Source organism: Neoarius graeffei, chromosome 10 (genome assembly GCF_027579695.1).
Source record: "Neoarius graeffei isolate fNeoGra1 chromosome 10, fNeoGra1.pri, whole genome shotgun sequence".
NCBI lineage: Eukaryota > Metazoa > Chordata > Actinopteri > Siluriformes > Ariidae > Neoarius > Neoarius graeffei.
This window is the reverse complement of record NC_083578.1, coordinates 87,391,409-87,415,617: the sequence shown is the minus strand read 5'-3', so window position 1 is coordinate 87,415,617 and position 24,209 is coordinate 87,391,409. Positions and strand designations below refer to the sequence as shown.

The 24,209-nt window shown below is 42.8% G+C and overlaps 1 protein-coding gene across 8 annotated transcripts in view; it reads right to left on the bottom strand.

Annotated features, from left to right (window-relative positions):
- rfx2 (regulatory factor X, 2 (influences HLA class II expression)) overlaps positions 1-24,209 on the bottom strand; it is a 101,417-nt gene that overhangs the window by 26,126 nt on the left and 51,082 nt on the right. For 7 of the 8 annotated variants that reach the window (XM_060932541.1, XM_060932538.1, XM_060932536.1 and 4 more), the window contains exons 3-6: positions 12,359-12,439; positions 9,871-9,944; positions 6,177-6,438; positions 2,871-2,945 (exon numbers count right to left, since the gene is read on the bottom strand). In XM_060932541.1, the coding sequence (XP_060788524.1) occupies positions 2,871-2,945; positions 6,177-6,438; positions 9,871-9,944; positions 12,359-12,439 (492 nt within the window). The remainder of the gene's footprint in view (positions 1-2,870; positions 2,946-6,176; positions 6,439-9,870; positions 9,945-12,358; positions 12,440-24,209) is intronic. The other variant, XM_060932535.1, reaches the window with a different exon arrangement.

Here is a 24,209-nt window from a genome sequence, read left to right as displayed (position 1 = left end):
TATCGCTACCAACACAATGTAATGGGTAAGCCAGCTGTCTGAAGTAAGATGGCCGCCATGTGCGGACGTTCGACTTCGTTGACGGGCAACGGGGACGAGGCATCTAGTCTTCTATGTAAATCTATGGGTAGAACAAGCTGGTTAACTTGTTACAACGTAATTTTTTTTGTCGGTTTCCATTTTTATTGGCTGCCCGAACCAGTGAAACGGTTTCCAATCATAATCCTGTCATGAAGACGACCGAGTAAGATTGAGCTGTTCCCACAGAACACTGATTTCAAAAAAGTGTATCATAGAGACAGTCAGAGTTATACGTGAGACCAGTGGCGGCTGCTGGTTTTTAAAACAGGGGAAGCCCATTTTACGCATTCATCGTAAAACCTGTAGGCCGGATATCAAAGCATAGAAAGGTGTGCCCCATTAGCATAGTGAACTAGACAACCCTACCTAGTGGCAGAAAGTATTTTTGCTTGTACATTTCATGTTATAGTCTGGCTTGCCAGGCTAGTGCCTCATATCCTTAATCAAAAATATCAAACATCCAAAAATTACTGGCTATTCAACGAAGAGCCTTGAACATCATATCCTGATATGCAACACAGAGTCTTTAACACAACACCCAGCTGTGCAACACATCCTTGAACATCTTCTGCAACACAGTCTGGAAATTCATAACCAGGTAGGCTATGCAACACACAGAACCTTGAATATTATACCCAGGTATAACCTATAACACAGAGCCCACCATTCTCTTAACATTACTGAACAATATACACACTTCAGATTCATGAACATTATATAATGCACACTATTTATACATAAATTCTGCCCTCCGCTCCTTTTCCAGAAAATGGTCTGTGACCCTGTCATACCAGCTGGTTGTGCTTTCCAGAGACTTCACCAATTTCTGTTAGCAGCTAGCACTGCAGATCCCAATAAGGCTCAAGCTAGCCTACAACCAGATTGAACTACAAATGAAATAAACGAGTGAATTCGCGATTGATCAAACTGATAGAATGGATGAAAGTTAACGGAGCACAACGAGTAATATTTACATTTATTTACAGAGTAATGTACAGAGACATCAATGAGAAGAAACGTTTATATGAAAAGAAATTCGGACAGCACTTTGGCACACGACTACACTTTCTCGACATCCGCTGGGGACTCACTGATCATGCTTCCGTGTTCCTCGCCGACGCCGAAGTACAGAGCCCGCCCTCCTCATATCTTTCAAACACTACCTCCAATAATCCTTCATCAGCCCGGCTTCTTGTCCCTCCCACTGTCTCGTTTAGTCCCAGAGAAGCCCGGCTTCCCTGGAAGTGACGATTTTGTCGATTTTAACCAATAACAACTAGCCGAAATTGGCTGTTCAGAGCCCTCTCATAGACTGCAACGGATACCCGGCTGCCAGTCCACAGAGCCCATTGAAATAAGAAAGGTTACAGCCAGTGTTGCCAGATTGGGCGGTTTTAAGTGCATTTTGGCGGGTTTTGAACATATTATGGCTGGAAAACGTCAGCAGTATCTGGCAACGCTGGTTACAGCCTGGCAGCAAAGGTGATTCTCGTAGCGAACTGCAAGTTCGTCAGACATCACTCAAATAAGTTACAGGATAGTTATGAACGTAAATACAATCTTGGGCATATATTATGTTATGCAAGTTATTGTTTTAATGAGAATTCAACGTCGTAGATGCCGCAGTTTGGGGAGAGAATTTTAGGGAAAGCTCGGCTTCCCTTGTTGTCTCTGAGAAATCACCCCTGCGTGAGACAGGCGGATGTTACGGCGTCATAAACTAAAATAGCCAGTCATCCTAAATGTGCAAATGCTAGCCATGCAAATGGCTGGTCTGTGTGAGGTTCGGGGCATTTCTGATTTGCATATTCATGCAATTCCGGTATCTGTTCCAAGCTCCAAATTTCCGCATCTGTACCTGCAGTCGGATTTAAACCTGATGTAGGCGTGAGCAAAACTCTAGAAAAGTAATAAGCAACGTCAGCAACGGTGTGTGAATGAATTCTGGTTCTGACGGTTCCTCAACCTCAGCTACACTACCGTTCAAAAGTTTGGGGTCACCCAGACAATTTTGTGTTTTCCATGAAAAGTCACACTTTTATTTACCACCATAAGTTGTAAAATGAATAGAAAATATAGTCGAGACATTTTTCTGGCCATTTTGAGCATTTAATCGACCCCATAAATGTGATGCTCCAGAAACTCAATCTGCTCAAAGGAAGGTCAGTTTTATAGCTTCTCTAAAGAGCTCAACTGTTTTCAGTTGTGCTAACATGATTGTACAAGGGTTTTCTAATCATCCATTAGCCTTCTGAGGCAATGAGCAAACACATTGTACCATTAGAACACTGGAGTGAGAGTTGCTGGAAATGGGCCTCTATACACCTATGGAGATATTGCACCAAAAACCAGACATTTGCAGCTAGAATAGTCATTTAGCACATTAGCAATGTATAGAGTGGATTTCTGATTAGTTTAAAGTGATCTTCATTGAAAAGAACAGTGCTTTTCTTTCAAAAATAAGGACATTTCAAAGTGACCCCAAACTTTTGAACGGTAGTGCACATCGCTCTAGCTCACAATTAGTCTCGAGTAAAGATGTTTAAAATTTTTTGTTGACTTATTTCGGAAGGCAGGTGGAACGTGTACGAGATTCTACGTCATGCAGACACGTCAGAGATGATTTAGAAGAAGCTAAGCAGTCACCCCATCATTCCTCCAGCACTGAAAAGTAAAACCCAACAGTAAAGAGGCAATTAGTGAAGCAGAGGGGCAGGAGGAAGGTAGGAAGTCTAGACAGCAGTGGGCCTCCTTTTATTCTCTAAATAAAGTTTTCTTAGATGACTTACATGGCTGTTGAGCAGGATGCTCTTGTGAGAAGCAATCCCTTCAGACTTTTGGAGGTTTTCAATCGCCATTTCAAGCTACAGAGAAAGAAGGGAGGAGCATGCAGAACCAGGAGTGAATGAGGGGGGAGTGAGAACAGGTGAGGGGCAGAGAAAGGTAAAGGACAGAGGGAAGGGAAAAGAAATGCAAAAACAGAACAGGGGGGGAAAAAAAGGCAATCATACTGTTAGCTGTAGCAAGGTCAGGGCAATTCCATTACAGTCAGTCAGTCAGTGTGTGCAGACGAACACAATACCCAAAAAAAAAAAAAAGTGAGTACGGCGACATGGGTTAAGTGGCAGGCTGGATTTTCTTGGTGAGTCACACGGAATAATGCATGCAAATGCAAATGCAAAAGCCTCTGTGTAATTCATGCTAATAATAAAGCTAATGCAAATGAGCTCCAAAACGCTGCCCTGCTTTGGAATTTTCCATGTCACTTTTTACGCTGGAAGTCGATGAACAGCCTAAACAGGATAAAAGATGGAGAGGGAAGGCAGGAAGGAGGAAGCAAGCATCCTTTCAGGTCTTTTAAAGGGTCCCAAGGGCCAAGCAGTAACAAACCGAGGGGCTGCTTTGTGCCGCAGGGCGCTCGAGTGCTTGCAAGATGCAATACAACGAGGTCCTGATGAATTACTGAGAGGAAGAAGTGACAGCAGGAATGGCAGCTGCCCCCCCCAAATCTCTCCATCTCTTTCTCTCGTCATTTCAGTTGCTCGCAGTCTCAGTCTCTCTCTCTCCCACTGCCTCTCCCTTCCAGACTTTTTAATCTTAGTCTCTTTTCCAGTCTCTTGATCAGTCTCTCTCTCTCTCCTTTCCGGTCTCCATTTGTGTTTCTCATCTCTCCATCTCTTTTTTTCAAGCCTCTCTCTCTCTCTCTCTCTCTCAGCCTCTTCCTCCCTTCTACTTTCTGTCTTACTTTCTCACAGTCACTTGCTCAGTCTCTCCTGCTCTCATTCTCACTCCCAGTCTCTCACAATCACTCTTTCTGTCTCTACCACTGCCTCTCCTCCTCTCAGTTTTTGTAAGAGTTGTTCTCTCAGACTCTTAGTCCCTCTTTCTTACAGTGATGCTTGAAAGTTTGTGAACCCTTTAGAATTTTCTATATTTCTGCATAAATATGACCTAAAACATCATCAGATTTTCACACAAGTCCTAAAAGTAGATAAAGAGAACCCAGTTAAACAAATGACACAAATATCATACTTGGTCATTTATTTATTGAGGAAAATGATCCAATATTACATATCTGTGAGTGGCAAAAGTATGTGAACCTCTAGGATTAGCAGTTAATTTGAAGGTGAAATTCGAGTCAGGTGTTTTCAATCAATGGGATGACAATCAGGTGTGAGTGGGCACCCTGTTTTATTTAAAGAACAGGGATCTATCAAAGTCTGATCTTCACAACACATGTTTGTGGAAGTGTATCATGGCACGAACAAAGGAGATTTCTGAGGACCTCAGAAAAAGCGTTGTTGATGCTCATCAGGCTGGAAAAGGTTACAAAACCATCTCTAAAGAGTTTGGACTCCACCAATCCACAGTCAGACAGATTGTGTACAAATGGAGGAAATTCAAGACCATTGTTACCCTCCCCAGGAGTGGTCGACCAACAAAGATCACTCCAAGAGCAAGGCGGGTAATAGTCGGCGAGGTCACAAAGGACCCCGGGGTAACTTCTAAGCAACTGAAGGCCTCTCTCACATTGGCTAATGTTCATTTTCATGAGTCCACCATCAGGAGAACACTGAACAACAATGGTGTGCATGACAGAGTTGCAAGGAGAAAGCCACTGCTCTGCAAAAAGAACATTGCTGCTCATCTGCAGTTTGCTAAAGAGCACGTGGACAAGCCAGAAGGCTATTGGAAAAATGTTTTGTGGACGGAAGAGACCAAAATAGAACTTTTGGTTTAACTGAGAAGCGTTATGTTTGGAGAAAGGAAAACACTGCATTCCAGCATAAGAACCTTATCCCATCTGTGAAACATGGTGGTGGTAGTATCATGGTTTGGGCCTGTTTTGCTGCATCTGGGCCAGGACGGCTTGCTGGCATTGATGGAACAACGAATTCTGAATTATACCAGCGAATTCTAAAGGAAAATGTCAGGACATCTGTCCATGAACTGAATCTCAAGAGAAGGTGGGTCATGCAGCAAGACAACGACCCTAAGCACACAAGTCGTTCTACCAAAGAATGGTTAAAAAAGAATAAAGTTAATGTTTTGGCATGGCCAAGTCAAAGTCCTGACCTTAATCCAATGGAAATGTTGTGGAAGGACCTGAAGCGAGCAGTTCATGTGAGGAAACCCACCAACATCCCAGAGTTGAAGCTGTTCTGTACGGAGGAACGGGCTAAAATTCCTCCAAGCCGGTGTGCAGGACTGATCAACAGTTACCGCAAACGTTCAGTTGCAGTTATTGCTGCACAAGGGGGTCACACCAGATACTGAAAGCAAAGGTTCACATACTTTTGCCACTCACAGATATGTAATATTGGATCATTTTCCTCAATAAATAAATGACCAAGTATAATATTTTTGTCTCATTTGTTTAACTGGGTTCTATTTATCTACTTTTAGGACTTGTGTGAAAATCTGATGATGTTTTAGGTCATATTTATGCAGAAATATAGAAAATTCGAAAAGGTTCGCAAACTTTCAAGCACCACTGTAGCTACTTTCCCAGTCTCTCTCTCCTTTCCGGTCTCCATCTCCCAGTCTGCTTCTCGTCTCTCCATCTCTTTTTTTCAAGCTTCTCTCTTTATACATCTCTTTCATCTAGTCTCTTGCAGTTTCTTACTTCTGCTCTCTCTCAGCATCTTCCTCTCTTTTACTTTCTCTTTTGCTCAGTCTCTCCCTCTCTCATTGTCACTCCCAGTCTCTCTCACAGTCACTCTCTCTCTCCATCCTTCCCTCATGGTTTTGCTTTGTCGCATTCTCATTCTTTGCGTGTCTCTAACTCTTCTGGTAATTTCTTCTATTAGTCTTTCACTTCCTCTGCCTTCTGTTTGTCCAGTTTTCTCTCCTTTTCACCCCACACACCAGCTGGGAGACACACAGTAATGCTGGGACTTCAGGCAGTGCTGAACAGCAGCGACTGAACATCTGGATTATTTCATTAATCAGCAACTCGCAGGAAGGGAACGCCAATGCTTTTAAGCTAGTGTGTGTGAAAGAAAAAATAACATCTGGTGTCCTCAGAGGCCTCATTTAAACTGTCATAAAAAATAGTTTTAACTGTTGTCAGCCTTGAGAACGGTGGAACGTACCATTGCAGAGGACGACCGGGAGGACGGAGTGGCGTGGTGGCGGCCGTCCATGCCCCCGTGAATGAGATAAGCACCGCTGCTGGAGATCACCTGGCTGCTGCCCACGTCCATGGCGATGCCCACCATGCCGTGGGAAGGCACGCTGCTGGATGACGAGACCACCGTGGTGACCTGCGTCGCTCCTGCCTGAGTGTCAAAGTAGGTGTTACCGCTGGTCTGACCGTAGAGCTGGGCATCGTGATTATAGGTGTACGCCGTGCGGCTGAGAACAGAGAGAATCATGACGTAAACGAGTTTACTGACAAAAAGCAATTAAACATTCAATAATTTTTTAAAATAAAAAAACAACTGAAATTAAAATTATTACTGATGCTAAGAAAGCATTGTATAGTAGGATTATACGGTAAATGCAGCGTGTGCTATATATTAATTTACAGCTGCGCAATATGATGTAATACAAATATTATATTTTTCTGAGAGTGAGATCTTTAAAATTTGTTACTTTTTAAATGTTTAAATGTTCATTAAATTGTAATGTCACCACTGCTGGCAGTTTCTGAATAAACGTTTATATATTGATGCGTATTGTGTATCGTAGAAATCCCTTCAAAAATAGTGATAATTTTTTTTAACTTTATCTCTTTCTTCTAGTCTCTCTTCTCAGTTTCTCTCTCTTAGTCTTTCTTCTATTCTCACCTTTAGTTTCTCTTTCTTCTGATCTCTCCCAGTCTCTCTCTCCCTTTCAGTTTCTCTCTCTTAGTCTATTTCGCCTACTCTCCCTTCTAGTCTCTCTCTCTCTGTCTCCCCTCTCTCTAAGTCTGTCTCTCTCTCTCTCCTAGACTCTCCTTTCTAGTTTCTCTTAGTCTATTTCGTCTATTCTCCCTTTTAGTGTCTGTCTCTCCTCTATCTCTCTCTCCTAGTCTCTCTCTCTCCAAGTCTGTCTCTCGCTCACTCTCCTCCAGTCTCTCTCTCTTTTCTAGTTTCTCTTTCTTAGTCTATTTCGTCTATTCTCCCCTTTTAGTCTCTCTCTGTCTCTCTTCTCATCTCTCACTCTCTAAGTCTGTCTCTCGCTCCCTCTCCTCCAGTCTCTCTCTCTCTCTTCTAGTTTCTCTTTCTTAGTCTATTTCATCTATTGTCCCTTCTAGTCTCTCTCTCTCTCTCTCCCCCTCTCCTAGCCTCTCTCTCCCTTCTAGTTTCTCTTTCTTAGTCTATTTCATCTATTCTCCCTTTTAGTCTGTCTCTCCTCTATATCTCTCTCCTAGTCTCTCTCTCTCCAAGTCTGTCTCTCGCTCCCTCTCCTCCAGTCTCTCTCTCTCTCTTCTAGTTTCTCTTTCTTAGTCTATTTCATCTATTCTCCCTTCTAGTCTCTCTCTCTCTCTCTCTCTCCCTCTCCTAGCCTCTCTCTCCCTTCTAGTTTCTCTTTCTTAGTCTATTTCATCTATTCTCCCTTTTAGTCTCTGTCTCTCCTCTATATCTCTCTCCTAGTCTCTCTCTCTCCAAGTCTGTCTCTCGCTCACTCTCCTCCAGTCTCTCTCTCTTTTCTAGTTTCTCTTTCTTAGTCTATTTCGTCTATTCTCCCCTTTTAGTCTCTCTCTCTCTCTCTTCTCGTCTCTCACTCTCTAAGTCTGTCTCTCACTCACTCTCCTCCAGTCTCTCTCTCCCTTCTAGTTTCTCTTTCTTAGTCTATTTCATCTATTCTCCCTTCTAGTCTCTCTCTCCCCCTCTCCTAGCCTCTCTCTCCCTTCTAGTTTCTCTTTCTTAGTCTAGTTCATCTATTCTCCCTTCTAGTCTCTCTCTCTCTCTCTCCCTCTCCTAGCCTCTCTCTCCCTTCTAGTTTCTCTTTCTTAGTCTATTTCATCTATTCTCCCTTTTAGTCTCTGTCTCTCCTCTATATCTCTCTCCTAGTCTCTCTCTCTCCAAGTCTGTCTCTCGCTCACTCTCCTCCAGTCTCTCTCTCCCTTCTAGTTTCTCTTTCTTAGTCTATTTCATCTATTCTCCCTTCTAGTCTCTCTCTCTCTCCCTCTCTCCTAGCCTCTCTCTCCCTTCTAGTTTCTCTTTCTTAGTCTATTTCATCTATTCTCCCTTTTAGTCTCTGTCTCTCCTCTATATCTCTCTCCTAGTCTCTCTCTCTCCAAGTCTGTCTCTCGCTCACTCTCCTCCAGTCTCTCTCTCCCTTCTAGTTTCTCTTTCTTAGTCTATTTCATCTATTCTCCCTTCTAGTCTCTCTCTCTCTCCCTCTCTCCTAGCCTCTCTCTCCCTTCTAGTTTCTCTTTCTTAGTCTATTTCATCTATTCTCCCTTTTAGTCTCTCTCTGTCTTTCCTTTATCTATCTATCTCTCCTGTTCTCCCTCTTTGTACCTTTCTTCTAGTCTCTCTTCCAATTTCTCCCTCAGTTTCTCCCCTGCTTACAGTTTCTCTCTTTCAGTCCGTTCCAGTCTATCTCAGTCTCTTCCTCCCTTCCAGTCTCTCTCCCAGTGTCTCCCAGTCACTTTTCTAGTCTCTCTTCTCACTCTTTTAGGTTCTCCCTCCCTTCCAGTCTCTCCTGACTTATTTATTCACCCAAACCAATATAATAACTCACACAAAACAGACCTACTGGCTGCCTGCTAGCCAAATGAAATTACTAGCATTAGCTACATGAAGACATGGCTAGCCGATATTTATTTAAGATATTAATGAGAAATTGTTAACACTTTTAAATGTTTCAAGTGTCCCTTATAAGAAGTGAACAATATGTGATATATTTGTTTTCTGAATCTCGTGTTTAACATCAGCGTGAAGAACATTCAGCCTACACCATGTCGCTCGGTCAGATGGAGACGGACCATTCTCGGTTCGCTTGACAAAATCTGTCTAGTTTTAGATAAATGTGTTTAATTAACATGTGGTTTAATTAGTCTCACATTACTGAAGGAAGCTGAAATGCCTTTGGGGTTTTTAACGATGTTTTGAGGTTTGTACTGCATGAACAACGACACATGCATGGCTTATGAAGGGTGTCGTAAACCATGAAAAAACATTATCTTCTTCTGACACACTGTGATAAAGATCTGACATAAAAGAGTGTAAGCACTTAGTGTATACTGATCATACAGCAGATAAATACACAGCCCGGAATGATCAAATCTCCACCAGAGTTAGATGTGTGTTTGAACAAGCGACACGATTGTCATCAGAGGATATTAAATGTGCTTCAGACATGGCCGAAATATCAGCTGCTACATGCGAGACTGATATGAGAAATAAGGCCTGATGAAAAACTGTTTTAAAATGTCTCTCAAGGTCTCGTCCTCATATCTCAGGGAGGTTTTCCACACCTCGAGATTGCTCTTTAGGGATCTACATTTACAAACAAATGAAACTGAACTGCAAGCTAATGAAAGATCAAGACACTAGCTAGGTTTAAAAACCACAGAACGTATCTAATCATCAAAACTTTAGCCCAAGAGTTCCAATCCCCATGGACGTGTCGTTGACAATTCAAGAATTGAGGATTCATTGTGAGGAAAAAAAGGAGTTACATCTAATCATGTTTAGCGCCCCCTACAGCATGCCTGGTGGGTGTCACAAAGTAACATCCAATCGCCAACATTTAGAGATATCAACTGACAACAAGCTTAATATCAAGTCCATTTTATTAGCTAAATGATAAAGAAAAAACTTTTAGACCCTAAAGAGAGTGGGTGTGGCTTACATGGCGCCATTGGGGTAGACGGCTTCTCCACCTTCGACATACTGCACCTGGGTGGGGTATACATGCTGTACGTGCTACACACGCGCGCACACACACACGCACACACACACACACACCAAAAAAAATCAATACCGTTTGAAAGATTAGCGGAACAGTTAAAGATGTGAACGGAGCACGTCTGAAGCTAAGATGAGAAAGTAAGTGTGTGATCTCAACTTTACGCAAACGACCAAAAAGGCCAGCTGAACAGCCAAAGCAGAGCTCATTAACTGATTCATCATGGATGTATAAATATCAAAGCATTAATAGTCTGAAAAACGTGAGCAGAATTCATCACATTGGACTTTCACACACATTAGTGGATTGGGAGATAAAGCGAGGCAGAGAGGCAGAGTAAGAAAGAGCGTCAGAGACCGAGCGAGAGAGAGAGAGTGAGCGAGTCAGACAGAGAGAGAGAGACAGAGAGAGAGAGAGTAACAAAGAGTGTCAGAGACCGAGAGAGAGAGACAGAGAGAGAGAGAGCATGAGTCAGAGAGCAAGCGAGAGAGAGAGAGAGTGTCAGGGAGACAGAAAGAGAGAGCGAGTCAGACAGAGAGAGAGTGAGTCAGACAGAGAGAGAGAGAGAGACCAAGCAAGAGAGAGAGAGCGCATGAGTCAGAGAGAGAGAGAGCAAAAGAGTCAGAGAGAGAGCGTGAGTCAGACAGAGAGAGAGCGTGAGTCAGAGAGAGCATGAGTCAGAGAGAGAGCGTGAGAGAGAGAGCAAAAGAGAGTCAGAGAGAGAGAGCATGAGTCAGAGAGAGAGAGAGAGAGCAAAAGATAGTCAGAGAGAGAGTCACAGAGCAAGCGAGAGAGAATGAGAGAGTCAGGGAGAGAGAGACAGAGAGAGTCAGAAAGAGAGACAGAGAGAGTCAGAGAGCAAGTGAGAGAGAGAGAGAGAGAGAGAGAGAGAGTAAGAAAGAGCGTCAGAGACCGAGTGAGAGAGAGAGAGTGAGTCAGACAGAGAGAGAGAGTTACAGAGTGTCAGAGACCGAGAGAGAGAGCATGAGTCAGAGAGAGAGAGAGCAAAAGATGGTCAGAGAGAGTCAGAGAGCAAGCGAGAGAGAGAGTGTGTCAGGGAGAGAAAGAGTGAGTCAGACAGAGAGAGAGCGAGTCAGACAGAGAGAGACCGAGAGAGAGAGAGCGCAAAAGAGAGTCAGAGAGAGCATGAGTCAGAGAGAGAGCAAAAGATAGTCAGAGAGAGCGTGAGTCAGAGAGAGAGAGCGTGAGTCAGAGAGAGAGTGCGTGAGTCAGAGAGAGAGAGAGAGAGAGAGAGAGAGAGAGAGAGCGTGAGTCAGAGAGAGAGAGCAAAATATAGTCAGAGAGAGAGAGAGAGAGCGTGAGCCAGAGAGAGAGAGAGAGCAAAAGATAGTCAGAGAGAGAGAGTCAGAGAGCAAGCGAGAGAGAGTGTCAGGGAGAGACAGAGAGAGAGCGAGTCAGACAGAGAGAGAGCAAGTCAGACAGAGAGAGAGTCAGAGTAAGAAAGAGCATCAGAGACCGAGTGAGAGAGAGAGAGCACGAGTCAGAGAGAGAGAGCAAAAGATAGTCAGAGAGAGAGTCACAGAGCAAGCGAGAGAGAGTCAGGGAGAGAGAGAGCGTGACTCAGAGAGAGAGCAAAAGAGTGTCAGAGAGAGAGACAGAGTCAGAGAGCAAGTGAGAGAGAGTCAGAGAGAGAGACAGAGAGAGTCAGAGAACAAGCGAGAGAGAGAGAGGCAGAGAGAGAGAGACAGAGAGAGTCAGAGAGCAAGCGAGAGAGCGTGAGTCAGAGAGAGAGCAAAAGATAGTCAGAGAGAGAGTGTGAGTCAGAGAGAGAGAGAGAGAGAGATAGAGAGAGCGTGAGTCAGAGAGAGAGAGCAAAAGATAGTCAGAGAGAGAGAGCGTGAGTCAGAGAGAGAGAGCAAAAGATAGTCAGAGTGAGAGAGTCAGAGAGCAAGCAAGAGAGAGTGTCAGGGAGAGACAGAGAGAGAGTCAGAGTAAGAAAGAGCGTCAGAGACCGAGCGAGATAGAGAGAGCATGAGTCAGAGAGAGAGAGCAAAAGATAGTCAGAGAGGGAGTCACAGAGCAAGCAAGAGAGAGTGAGAGAGTCAGGGAGAGAGAGCGTGAGTCAGAGAGAGAGAGCGTGAGTCAGAGAGAGAGAGAGAGAGAGCAAAAGAGTGTCAGAGAGAGAGACAGAGAGAGTCAGAGAGCAAGCGAGAGAGAGAGACAGAGACAGTCAGAAAGAGAGACAGAGAGAGAGTCAGAGAGCAAGTGAGGGAGAGAGAGTCAGAGAGAGAGAGCACGAGAGAGAGAGACAGAGAGAGTCAGAGAGCAAGCGAGGGAGAGAGAGAGAGTCAGAGAGAGAGAGAGCACGAGAGAGAGAGAGATGGGAAAAGATAGGATGTGCTAGATGTGTAAGAGATTAGTGTCTGTACTGGAAGTGTGTGTGTGTGTGTGTGTGTGTGTGTGTGTGTACCTGCTGAGGAACCTGTTGCACTCTAGACAGCTGCTGGACCTGTGGCTTTGGGGACGAACCTGTGGCCTGGACTAACACCCTCTGTAGAGCCAAGAACACACACAGTCAGAGCCTCTTATCATTAGATAAAACAGCCGCCCAGTCTGAGTGACTTCCTGATGAATAACTGTAATAAAATCACGAGCACAAGGTGCTCATCCTTCAATATTCCAATACAGCCTATTTAAAAAACACAGCATCATTACATCACCATGACAACTTATTTTAAAAAAACAGAACATTTTTAAAAACCCATGAAGAAATTACTTCATGTTGGAAATTTGGTAAAGTCTTACTGGTAATTGGACACAAACTTAAAAAAAAAAAAAAAAGAGCGATACTGTTTGCTGCTACGGCTAACAAACCTCTGTACTCTGGGGGCGTCACTGTGTCATCGTGACAATAATGTGAGCAATTTTCAATGCTGATTCGAATTATATCTAACGTGTAATTGCTGTCTGTGATGATCTCTGTGCTATCGTCTGTAGACGCTAAACGATTTTTAAACTGAAACGCTGTCGAAATCTCAATTCCGATCGGAAGAAGTGTCGATTTGTTTACAAAAACAGCAGCTCGGACAGTAGCGGTGGCCGTAATTCAAGTCACGGGTTTATATTAATGCACGTTCAAATACGTTACTGTTTCTATCGTAACAACTCACTTACAGATTACATGTCTACTTGTATACAAGACGTGCCACAGAATCCAAGCTAATAATAATAATATTAATCATAATAAATACAAAAGCTTTAAGAACATTATCCAATAAAGAAAAAAAATACAGAAATGCTACAAGTTATATTTTCCAGCAGAGGAGAAAACAGAAAAATGACCAACCATGTTTGTTTGTCTTTTTAGCATTGAGAGAGAATCAGAATCGGAATCAGAATTAGACGACTGTATTGTCCATTGAAACTCACATAAAATGGAAAATTCTTTGGCACTGACATGGAGGACAAATTAAATAATAATAATAATAAATAGGAATAAAAGAGAGAAGTTAAAGGTGTGTGTGTACTGAGTGGAAAGATCCTGCAGGATGTATCTGAGCAGTCCCTTACTGAGAACGGTCACAGCTGATGAGATAAAAGACTTTTGGTAGCCGTTCTTCGGAACGATAAGTCTGTGGCCTGATGGAATGCATAGTGGAGAGGATGGATAGGATCCTGGTAGATCTGGATTGCCTTTTTAGTTAACGCCTGGGAATAAAGTCCTGCAGTTGGAACTGTTTATGTCCAATGATCGTGCTGGCCTGGCTGGTGATTTGTGCCAGTTTGTTCTTTTGTTTCACTGAGAGGTTTCCATACCATGACACTTAACAATAATTCCACAAATAATTCGATAAAGAAAAACTTTATACAAAACGTCCAACAAAATCATTTCCGCTTAGACGGACTTCTTAAAAACCTATCAATGGCTGCACGAATTGACTTTAGTGTTGATTTTTTTGTAGAAAGTGCCGTCTTGCTGTCGTGCCGAGGTATAGAGGTTTTCGACCTGATGTCATAGGGTCACGTGATACTGTTTACGCCGCCATTTTGGAGGTCAAACAAAGCCACGCTTATCAGCAAACAACGCTTGTAATATCCATCTTCTTCATCGCTTACGTTTATCGTAGAATGCCTGATACGTGTTGTGCAGTTAGCTGCCACAACAGAAGAGGGGATAAACCTGGATTAATGTTCCATAGGTTCCCGGCCGGCGGCACGGTGGTGTAGTGGTTAGCGCTGTCGCCTCACAGCAAGAAGGTCCGGGTTCGAGCCCCGTGGCCGGCGAGGGCCTTTCTGTGCGGAGTTTGCATGTTCTCCCCGTGTCCGCGTGGGTTTCCTCCGGGTGCTCCGGTTTCCCCCACAGTCCAAAGACATGCAGGTTAGGTTAACTGGTGACTCTAAATTGAGCGTAGGTGTGAATGTGAGTGTGAATGGTTGTCTGTGTCTATGTGTCAGCCCTGTGATGACCTGGCGACTTGTCCAGGGTGTACCCCGCCTTTCGCCCGTAGTCAGCTGGGATAGGCTCCAGCTTGCCTGCGACCCTGTAGAACAGGATAAAGCAGCTACAGATAATGAGATGAGATGAGATGAGGTTCCCGGCCGATCAACAGCGTCGCGAAAAGTGGATCGCGACGATCAGGCGAGAGAATTGGCAGCCCACCGAACACACGCGTTTGTGTGGCGAACATTTTGTCTCAGGTAACTTTTCCAAAAGTTTAAAGATATCGTATGCGAGATAAATAACAAATTATACATGTAGCCTAGCACCTAGCCTACACGTAAGCCCTGTTAGGCGGTGTTCAGGCTACCTGGCACGTAGCCCCACTAGTCAGGCTACAATGGTTTTATCTTTATACATCCATGGTTTTATATACGTGAGACGGGGACCACTCGGCCTCATCAATGGGGCTACCTGGCACCCGGCTTCTTACTAGTGTTTGGGCAGCTTACGTGTAGTCTAGGTTTAACATACACGGCACCCTCAGGCGAGGCAGAGCCATGTTGTTGGGTGGGTTGTACTTTTTAGATGTGAATATGCAATGGACAAAACTAGAATTCGATAATAGACATATTAATTAGGGGTCGACCGATAATCGGCCTGGCCGATATATCGGGACGATATTCTGCATTTTTAGGGTTATCGGTATCGGCCATAATTTCCACCGATATGCCGATAACATGCCTTTTTGCAGCCATTTCGTTCCTAACACGACTGTCACTGCACGTCCTTTCCTGCACTCGCCTCTCTGAGTTCAAGAACACGGTCCTGCCCACCACAACATCTGATTTGTTTGGCACAAGAGATATAGCCAATCGACACGTGTAGCTAAACGCTGTGAACTGTTTCAAGGCGGCCGTACGGGCACTCGGGCAGAAGCGGCACAAGGGATACAGCCAATCAACACGCGTAGCTAAACGCTGTGAACTGTTTCAAGGTGGCCGTATGGGCACTCGGGCAGAAACAGATCCCACTTCAAGGTAAGGACACGCTGCTTTTGCCGCAATAAGTCACAAACATACAAGCTGCAAAAGCACAACATCGTTATATGTTTACATTCTTCATCTACTACTCGTTAAAATTGTCCATTTGCATCTGTGTAGCCAGGCAAACTTAGCTTACGGAAGGAAGCACTTGAATTAGCCTACAACCAACTAGTCTCGCTGAAACTACATGTAATGTTGTCCATAGTAAGCAGTCCCCAGCATAACGTAGGCTGCAGTCATTTTTAAATCCCCGTCTGGAAACGTTGTGAATGTGTCAGTAGTTCTACTCGAACAGTAGAATGACAGCCATACAGAGAGGTGGTCAAGGGAAGACGAAATAAAACGTAGTGTTTGTGTTCTGTAGGCTAGCGCAAGCCTACTGGCTATTTGTTATGGTGATGAGTAAACTTCATGACGTGACTCGTGCTCAAAAAGCGCATTGCACTTGTATATGTTCGGTAACTTTATAAAGCGCTACTTGAACATTTAAACAAGCCAGGTGTGATATGGTGCTAGCAGGCTATGTAATACTGTAGGGAGTTTGTCAGGACGCTTGTTGTGGGCTCAGTAATTAATTGTGTCGTGGATGCACACTTGCTTGGATAAACGGTAATGAACAAAATGCATCAATTAAACTCTTAAATGTTCTTATGCTACTTCACATTGCGCTGTAATGTACTCCACTAGTATTTATAATTCTTGCGCAAGTGATTCTCCTCGCTAGCGCTTCTGATTCGGAAAGCGATATACTCTTAAAGGAGCAGCTGCTCCTTTTAACCAGAGCTTTTAACACTCCGTTCTCACTTTCTCTATCCAGAATCCAGAGTGTATTTTCATTTATTTTCCACTGAAAATGGTGAGCTGTAATATAGTAGGGAGTGATTTATTTTTTTATTGGTGAATATTTATTTTATTATTATTTTATTTCTCATTTTATTCTAACTAATGTTTGACTTTATTGTACAAATGCTGCTGGCATCTCCCTGCACAAAATTTCATGTTCAATTTTACAATTAAACATACATTTCATGGATATGAAGGTCTGTGTCAGTGTGTGCTATGTTTAATTTCATGTGAATTATAATGTTTACATTTATCGGTTGCACATATCGGTTATCGGCATCCCAATTCCATAATAATCGGTATCGGCCCTGAAAAAAACATATCGGTCGATCCCTAATATTAATTATTATGCGTTTTTCTATATGATTAATGTAACTCTCTCTCTCAACCTGGACACTATTTTTCTAACTGCAATGAATTTACTTTTATTTGGTATCACGATGAAGTAGACTGTTATGGAATTTTTTTGCCACAAAATGTTGTTGGAAATCTTTGCATATGTTGTCATGGCAACCATTCAAACAATGCATGCTGTGAAAAGGGAAAATACATATTTTTTTGACAAATCTTTAAAGTAGGTTTTTCTATTTAAATATTAAAAGTAGTAGCCTACTTCTTAAAGTTATTCAGTTTAGGTTTAGTAGCATATTGACAGTGTAATGTCGCTCGATAACCCACATGTTGGGCTAACGGGAGTCGCCATTGTTGTGACCGCCAAAATGGCGCCATCTACTTGTCGACATGGCAACAGTCACGTGGGTCGAAAACCTCCATAGAATAGTTTTAGACATTTATTTAATTCTTCCTTGGACATTTCAGTTATGTAATTTTCAAACTTCTTTGAGCTTTTGAACCAGTCTAAAAAAAATTCGCCTTATTTTAATACTTAAAGATGAAGAATGTAAACAAACCGGCGAAATTGCAGGAGCAATTTGTGAAAAATGCTTTTATTCTATAATTCCATATTTTGTTACTTTTTTTTGGGGGGGGGGGGTGTTTTCGAGTAGAGTTTTTATTTCGTTCTTCGCTGTTTTATTGTTCTCTACTTATGGTATATGAGCTGATATCCTAGTAGTAGAGTAGCCAATCAGAGCACATGTGAATGTGGATAGAATAAAACGTTATATTAGTTAGTGATTTCTAGACCACGGACAGGGTGACAGGGTAACAGGGTGCGCTGGGTGGTGTTGAAGCTCTTCAGTTTCCTGAGAAGAGCGAAGCGCTGACTCCCTTTGTTACCTCGCCTGGGACGGAGTCCACCAGGGGGCGAGGTATTGTTTTCGGTCGGGTTTCTTTGTTTATTTGTTAACGATATTACGGGAAAACAGCCAGATCAATCTTCATGAAACTTTCAGGATAGATGGGTGTTGGTCTCAAATAGAACCTCCAACATTTTCAGGGTCATCCGGTCAAGTTCACAAAAAAGGTCAAAATCGTTTTTGTTGTGGCTCCTGTCTCATATAGAGGCGCTAGCCACTACGTCATCGTGCTGTAAGAATGTAAAAGTGTAACGATCGTACACTGCACGTGCGCATACACATGTTCCGATTAAAATGGCCGGTGAGTGTATACAATTCGGTTCACCATTCGAAATAAATGGACTAAAGAAATGGCTTTCAGACATGTTTACGCTTACTACAGAAGGAAAGTGCGTTCCACTGAGCTCTAGCGCCGGGCCATTTCCGGGAAATAAGAGTTTGGGTCATGGCGACAGCGTGTGTATGTCAGCCTCGGTTTGGAGGTTTCAGTTTTGAAAACTGTAAGAGGTAAGAGTAGAATAATATAAAGTACAGACACTTGGTATATTTTACTTCTGTGATTTTTAAATTGTTTATTTTTGGATTACGCTTCATTTTTGTGGCTACTGACTCATAGAGTAACTAATATATATGCTATATTTACTGTATGGACATGGGATCAGAAAACTATTTTATTTATAAGCAGTAGCCACATGTACCCATAGGGGACCTATTTTTTCGCAATATCTTCCTTCATATTCATCATAAGTGCTACCGGGCGAGGTTTGTTTTGCCTGGCAACACTTGTTATACAACCCCAATTCCAAAAAAGTTGGGACAAAGTACAAATTGTAAATAAAAACGGAATGCAATGATGTGGAAGTTTCAAAATTCCATATTTTATTCAGAATAGAACATAGATGACATATCAAATGTTTAAACTGAGAAAATGTATCATTTAAAGAGAAAAATTAGGTGATTTTAAATTTCATGACAACAACACATCTCAAAAAAGTTGGGACAAGGCCATGTTTACCACTGTGAGACATCCCCTTTTCTCTTTACAACAGTCTGTAAACGTCTGGGGACTGAGGAGACAAGTTGCTCAAGTTTAGGGATAGGAATGTTAACCCATTCTTGTCTAATGTAGGATTCTAGTTGCTCAACTGTCTTAGGTCTTTTTTGTCGTATCTTCCGTTTTATGATGCGCCAAATGTTTTCTATGGGTGAAAGATCTGGACTGCAGGCTGGCCAGTTCAGTACCCGGACCCTTCTTCTACGCAGCCATGATGCTGCAATTGATGCAGTATGTGGTTTGGCATTGTCATGTTGGAAAATGCAAGGTCTTCCCTGAAAGAGACGTCGTCTGGATGGGAGCATATGTTGCTCTAGAACCTGGATATACCTTTCAGCATTGATGGTGTCTTTCCAGATGTGTAAGCTGCCCATGCCACACGCACTAATGCAACCCCATACCATCAGAGATGCAGGCTTCTGAACTGAACGCTGATAACAACTTGGGTCGTCCTTCTCCTCTTTAGTCCGAATGACACGGCGTCCCTGATTTCCATAAAGAGCTTCAAATTTTGATTCGTCTGACCACAGAACAGTTTTCCACTTTGCCACAGTCCATTTTAAATGAGCCTTGGCCCAGAGAAGACGTCTGCGCTTCTGGATCGTGTTTAGACACGGCTTCTTCTTTGAACTATAGAGTTTTAGCTGGCAACGGCGGATGGCACGGTGAATTGTGTTCACAGATAATGTTCTCTAGAAATATTCCTGAGCCCATTTTGTGATTTCCAATACAGAAGCATGCCTGTATGTGATGCAGTGCCGTCTAAGGGCCCGAAGATCACAGGCACCTGGTATGGTTTTCCGGCCTTGACCCTTACGCACAGAGATTCTTCCAGATTCTCTGAATCTTTTGATGATATTATGCACTGTAGATGAGGATATGTTCAAACTCTTTGCAATTTTACACTGTCGAACTCCTTTCTGATATTGCTCCACTATTTGTCGGTGCAGAATTAGGGGGATTGGTGATCCTCTTCCCATCTTTACTTCTGAGAGCCGCTGCCACTCCAAGATGCTCTTTTTATACCCAGTCATGTTAATGACCTATTGCCAATTGACCTAATGAGTTGCAGTTTGGTCCTCCAGCTGTTCCTTTTTTGTACCTTTAACTTTTCCAGCCTCTTATTGCCCCTGTCCCAACTTTTTTGAGATGTGTTGCTGTCATGAAATTTCAAATGAGCCAATATTTGGCATGAAATTTCAAAATCTCACTTACGACATTTGATATGTTGTCTATGTTCTATTGTGAATACAATATCAGTTTTTGAGATTTGTAAATTATTGCATTCCGTTTTTATTTACAATTTGTACTCTGTCCCAACTTTTTTGGAATCGGGATTGTAGATGTAACTCACATTGTCCTGAAAGGTGAGCTGATGATCTATTATTGTTCCTTGGTATTTAAAGTGAACGATCTGCTGCACTTCCTGGCCCTTCATGCTGATTGGTGTGAAGGTGAGTGTGGAGCCTGTGCCACCCCTTCTTCTATCTACTGCCTCCCAGACACAGCTCCTTCTTAGTCTTAGGAACATTAAGATCCAAAAAGCTGCTGTCGAACCAGGAAGCAAGGGTGGTAATATACTGACAGTAAGTAGGAGGTGCTATTTGTGTCCTGCAGGCAGGCGACTAGGGCCATACCATCCGCATATTTAATAAGGGAGAGAGGTCACTGTTCTTGCATTGTATTTTGTTTGTGGCTCCTCAGTCAGCCATGCTTCCGTGAAACAGGTCAGATTGGCCCTGCTAAAGTCCCTGTCATGTTTGACAAGTGCAGCAACTTCATGCATTTTATTCTGAAGTGAGCGCGCGTTAGACAGAGTTTGAGTCGAATCCGAATCCCCCCTCTATCTCCTCTCCTTTTCTTCCTCCTTCCACGATGGATCATTTCAGGAGAAGTTTTAAGGGTGTCTTACATGAATATCGGCGATTCAGCAGATCCTCCCGGGTGTAAATAGGAACCACAGACACCAGTCCACTGTGCCACGAATAATGAGTGCGCTTACAATGTCCCAGATGATTGTAATCTTCATCAGCACATTATCAAGCGTGATCGCCACGGACTGTCAAGTTGTCACACTTTAAACGAGATACGAACACGCCAGGAGCCGAGGGTCAGCACTGCACGTGTGCCTCCCACAGACAGACAGCAAGAGAAAAAAAAAAAACTATAAACTGATTTAAAAAAAGTACGTCATTGTTCAGTCCCTCCAAGATTTCGCGATGTTGCGATTTGCAACTTCAACGCAAATTCAACCAATCCCCGCGAATTCAGGGCGGTGTTGCAATTATATCCAATCACCGCAACTTTGACCAATCATTGGCGTCGTCTTGAGGTGATGTCGACAAACTACCTTCTGCCTTACTTCCAGTGTTGCCAGATTGGGCGGTTTCAAGTGCATTTTGGCGGGTTTTGAACATATTTTGGGCTGGAAAACGTCAGCAGTATCTGGCAACACTGCTTACTTCCGTGTTTCCGTTCAAGAGAAGCAGCATGTGCGAGTCAGTGTTTATGTAGGCTTAAATTCTGTTACTGAAAGTGTGTTATGTTGACAGTGAAGGACTGTGTGCACTTTACATTTTTTTTTTATTTAATGCAAGAAATTAATGGATGCCAACATTTTTGCCAAAATGGTATTTTATTTTCCATTGTTTACCCTGGTGAAAAATAAATGTGCTAAGTGTACTAAAATTGAGCATACTTTTGTGTACTTGAAGCCACACTAATCATCAATATACTTCAAGTGTGTTTATGATTAGTTAAAGGTCCCATGGCATGAAATTTTCACTTTCTGAGGTTTTTTAACGTTAAAATGAGTTCCTCTGACCTTCTTAAGTCACCCCAGTGGCTAGAAATTTCATAATGTGTAAACCAAACTATGCCCAACATTTGAGAATGGCGCGTCAAAACAGCGCGTTGAGAATCTCTTCCCTTTACTACGTCAGCAAGGGAGATGATCCCCACGCCCCCCCTCTGGATTCCCACCCACTGTATGGATTGCCCCGCCCAGTTGTAGTGAGGAGACCATAGAGGACACAACAACATGGCATCACCTAAGCGAGCGAAACATGGAAATTGCGCTGTACATGGATGTGACAACACAGAAAAGAGTCTGTTTTTACTGCCGACGGGAGAGCCCCTGAAGACGCAGTGGCTTAATTTTATTTACTCCAATAATACGCCGTCGAGTCTACCTAAGACGGTGTATGTTTGTCGGAAGCATTTTCCTGAGGAATGTTTCCACAACTTGGGACAGTACAGGGCAGGTTTTGCACATCAACTGTCACTGAAGCCTGGGTCCGTACCAAGCATCCCTGCCGCATCAGCCACAAACACCGAACAAGTAAGTGTATAACTGTTAAGTCATTTTGCCGTGTTTTAAAATCGGTGCGTTAGCCTAGCAATGGCTACATTAGCTGTGCAGCTAACCGCTTCCTGCAGTTAGCCAGGTACTCTGCGCTACAAAACTAAAGAGCATGCAGCATGCTCTGTTAAACTGAGTTTAGTCTGGAAATTGACTGTAACTTATGAGCTTATGTTTGACTATTGCTCCGCAATGCATGTCTTCTGTTGGATAAACGATATGTTGCTGTAGTTGCTGCTTCTATCCTCTTTGGTTATGGAGTGCGTGTTCAAGCCTAGGGTATTATACGTTCGTAAACTACCACTCCGAACACTCTCACTCTCTGTTCTCTGTGTCACGTTGAGTTTACGAAAGGAGTCCGAGGGAGAACGGGGTTTTGTCTTAGCAGCGTGGCTACAGGCGCTGATAGCAGCGAGTATGTGTGTGCGCAGCTTGGTCAAGCCCCTCCCCCTCCCCCCATGGCCCACCCTCTACCCTTCCCCGCCTCCTGCTTCTCATTAGCAAAACGACGCACTGGGAAAAGCGCTGAAACGGGGCTTTCTCCCAGGAGGCTATATCTATGTGCCGAGGGTTCATTTCGAGAAAGGCTGCGGATATAACATCCGGAAACCTCCACGAGCCCGTTTAAAGCATCAACAAACCACCATGCCATGGGACCTTTAACTTGAGGCATGCTATTTTGGAACAACTAATTTTGTACTAAATATATTTTAATTGTAATTAAATTGTAGAAAAGTGCAACTTGAAATGTATTTAGTGTACTTTTATGTGCTAAAGTGGAACAAGAAAGTATATTTTGTATACTTTAAGTATATGACTTTATATGTACTAATATATGCTTAATTAGTCAAATTAAAGTGTACTTTGTTTGTATTATAGTACACTTTAGAAATTGCACATAACTTTCACTTAAAGTATATTTTTAGTATAATATATTTCTATATTAAAGTGTAATATAGTATAATTATTTTAAAGTGTGTTAAAAGTGTTAGCGTGAAAGCGTGATGTTAGTCTCATTCATCCATCTCATTATCTGTAGCCGCTTTATCCTGTTCTACAGGGTCGCAGGCAAGCTGGAGCCTATCCCAGCTGACTACGGGTGAAAGGCGGGGTACACCCTGGACAAGTCGCCAGGTCATCACAGGGCTGACACATAGACACAGACAACCATTCACACTCACATTCACACCTACGGTCAATTTAGAGTCACCAGTTAACCTAACCTGCATGTCTTTGGACTGTGGGGGAAACCGGAGCACCCGGAGGAAACCCACGCGGACACGGGGAGAACATGCAAACTCCGCACAGAAAGGCCCTCGCCGGCCACGGGGCTCGAACCCGGACCTTCTTGCTGTGAGGCGACAGCGCTAACCACTACGCCACCGTGCCGCCCCGTGATGTTAGTATACTTTTTATATATTTACAAAAAGTACAATTTGTGTAAGTACATTTTCAATATACTATTGAAAATATGAATATACCTTAAATACAATAAAGTACTTTTTTTTTCGCCAGGGTAGGCAGCTTCAGCATCATACTGTGAGATTCTGTTCAAGTTGTTTTTTTTTTCTTCTATGAAGCCTGAGCCATTTATTTTATTAGTTTATAATTATTGTTTAATTTAGTCTTCAGGAGAGACTGCCTGCACACAGTACTAGTATTAATAGTTTTTTTTTTCTTACATGAAAGCTGAGGCATTTATATTATATTTTAAGGTAACTTCATGTTGTGCTGTGAGGTTCTCTGCACTTTAACTTTTGAACCAACAGGAGCATTTGGATAAGTAAAGCCTATTTTTCTGCATTTTTGTAGTCCTGGTAATCTTTTATATTGGTAAAGTTGTTTATAGGACCATTTCTCAGTGTCTCTGTTTTTTTAATCAATAGTTTTTCAGTAATAACTTGAATATTTAACATATCACTCAATTTTAATCACAAAAAGAGAAAATCGCAACAATTTCTCGCAACTTTCACTTCCTCCCGCAATGTAATCGCAACAAAAACCTAAAAAACACCGCAACTTTCATCGCAATTTTTTTGGAAAACCCCCCGCAACATCAGACATTTTAGCCCGCAACAATCACAAAAAAGGCCCGCGGAATCCTGGGGGGACTGATTGTTACACGTTTAAAAAGTTGCAATTGTTGGAAAATGCTCTGGTGTAAGAGAAATAAAACTCCTTCGGATTTGCAGTTATAGGAAACTAAGCCACTTCAGGATGGCAACAGTAACTACGCTTTGCATCAGGCCACATCACAACACCACATTGTTGATTATTTGCCTATAACAGCATGTCCCAAAGTGCTGAAAAAGCACCAGTG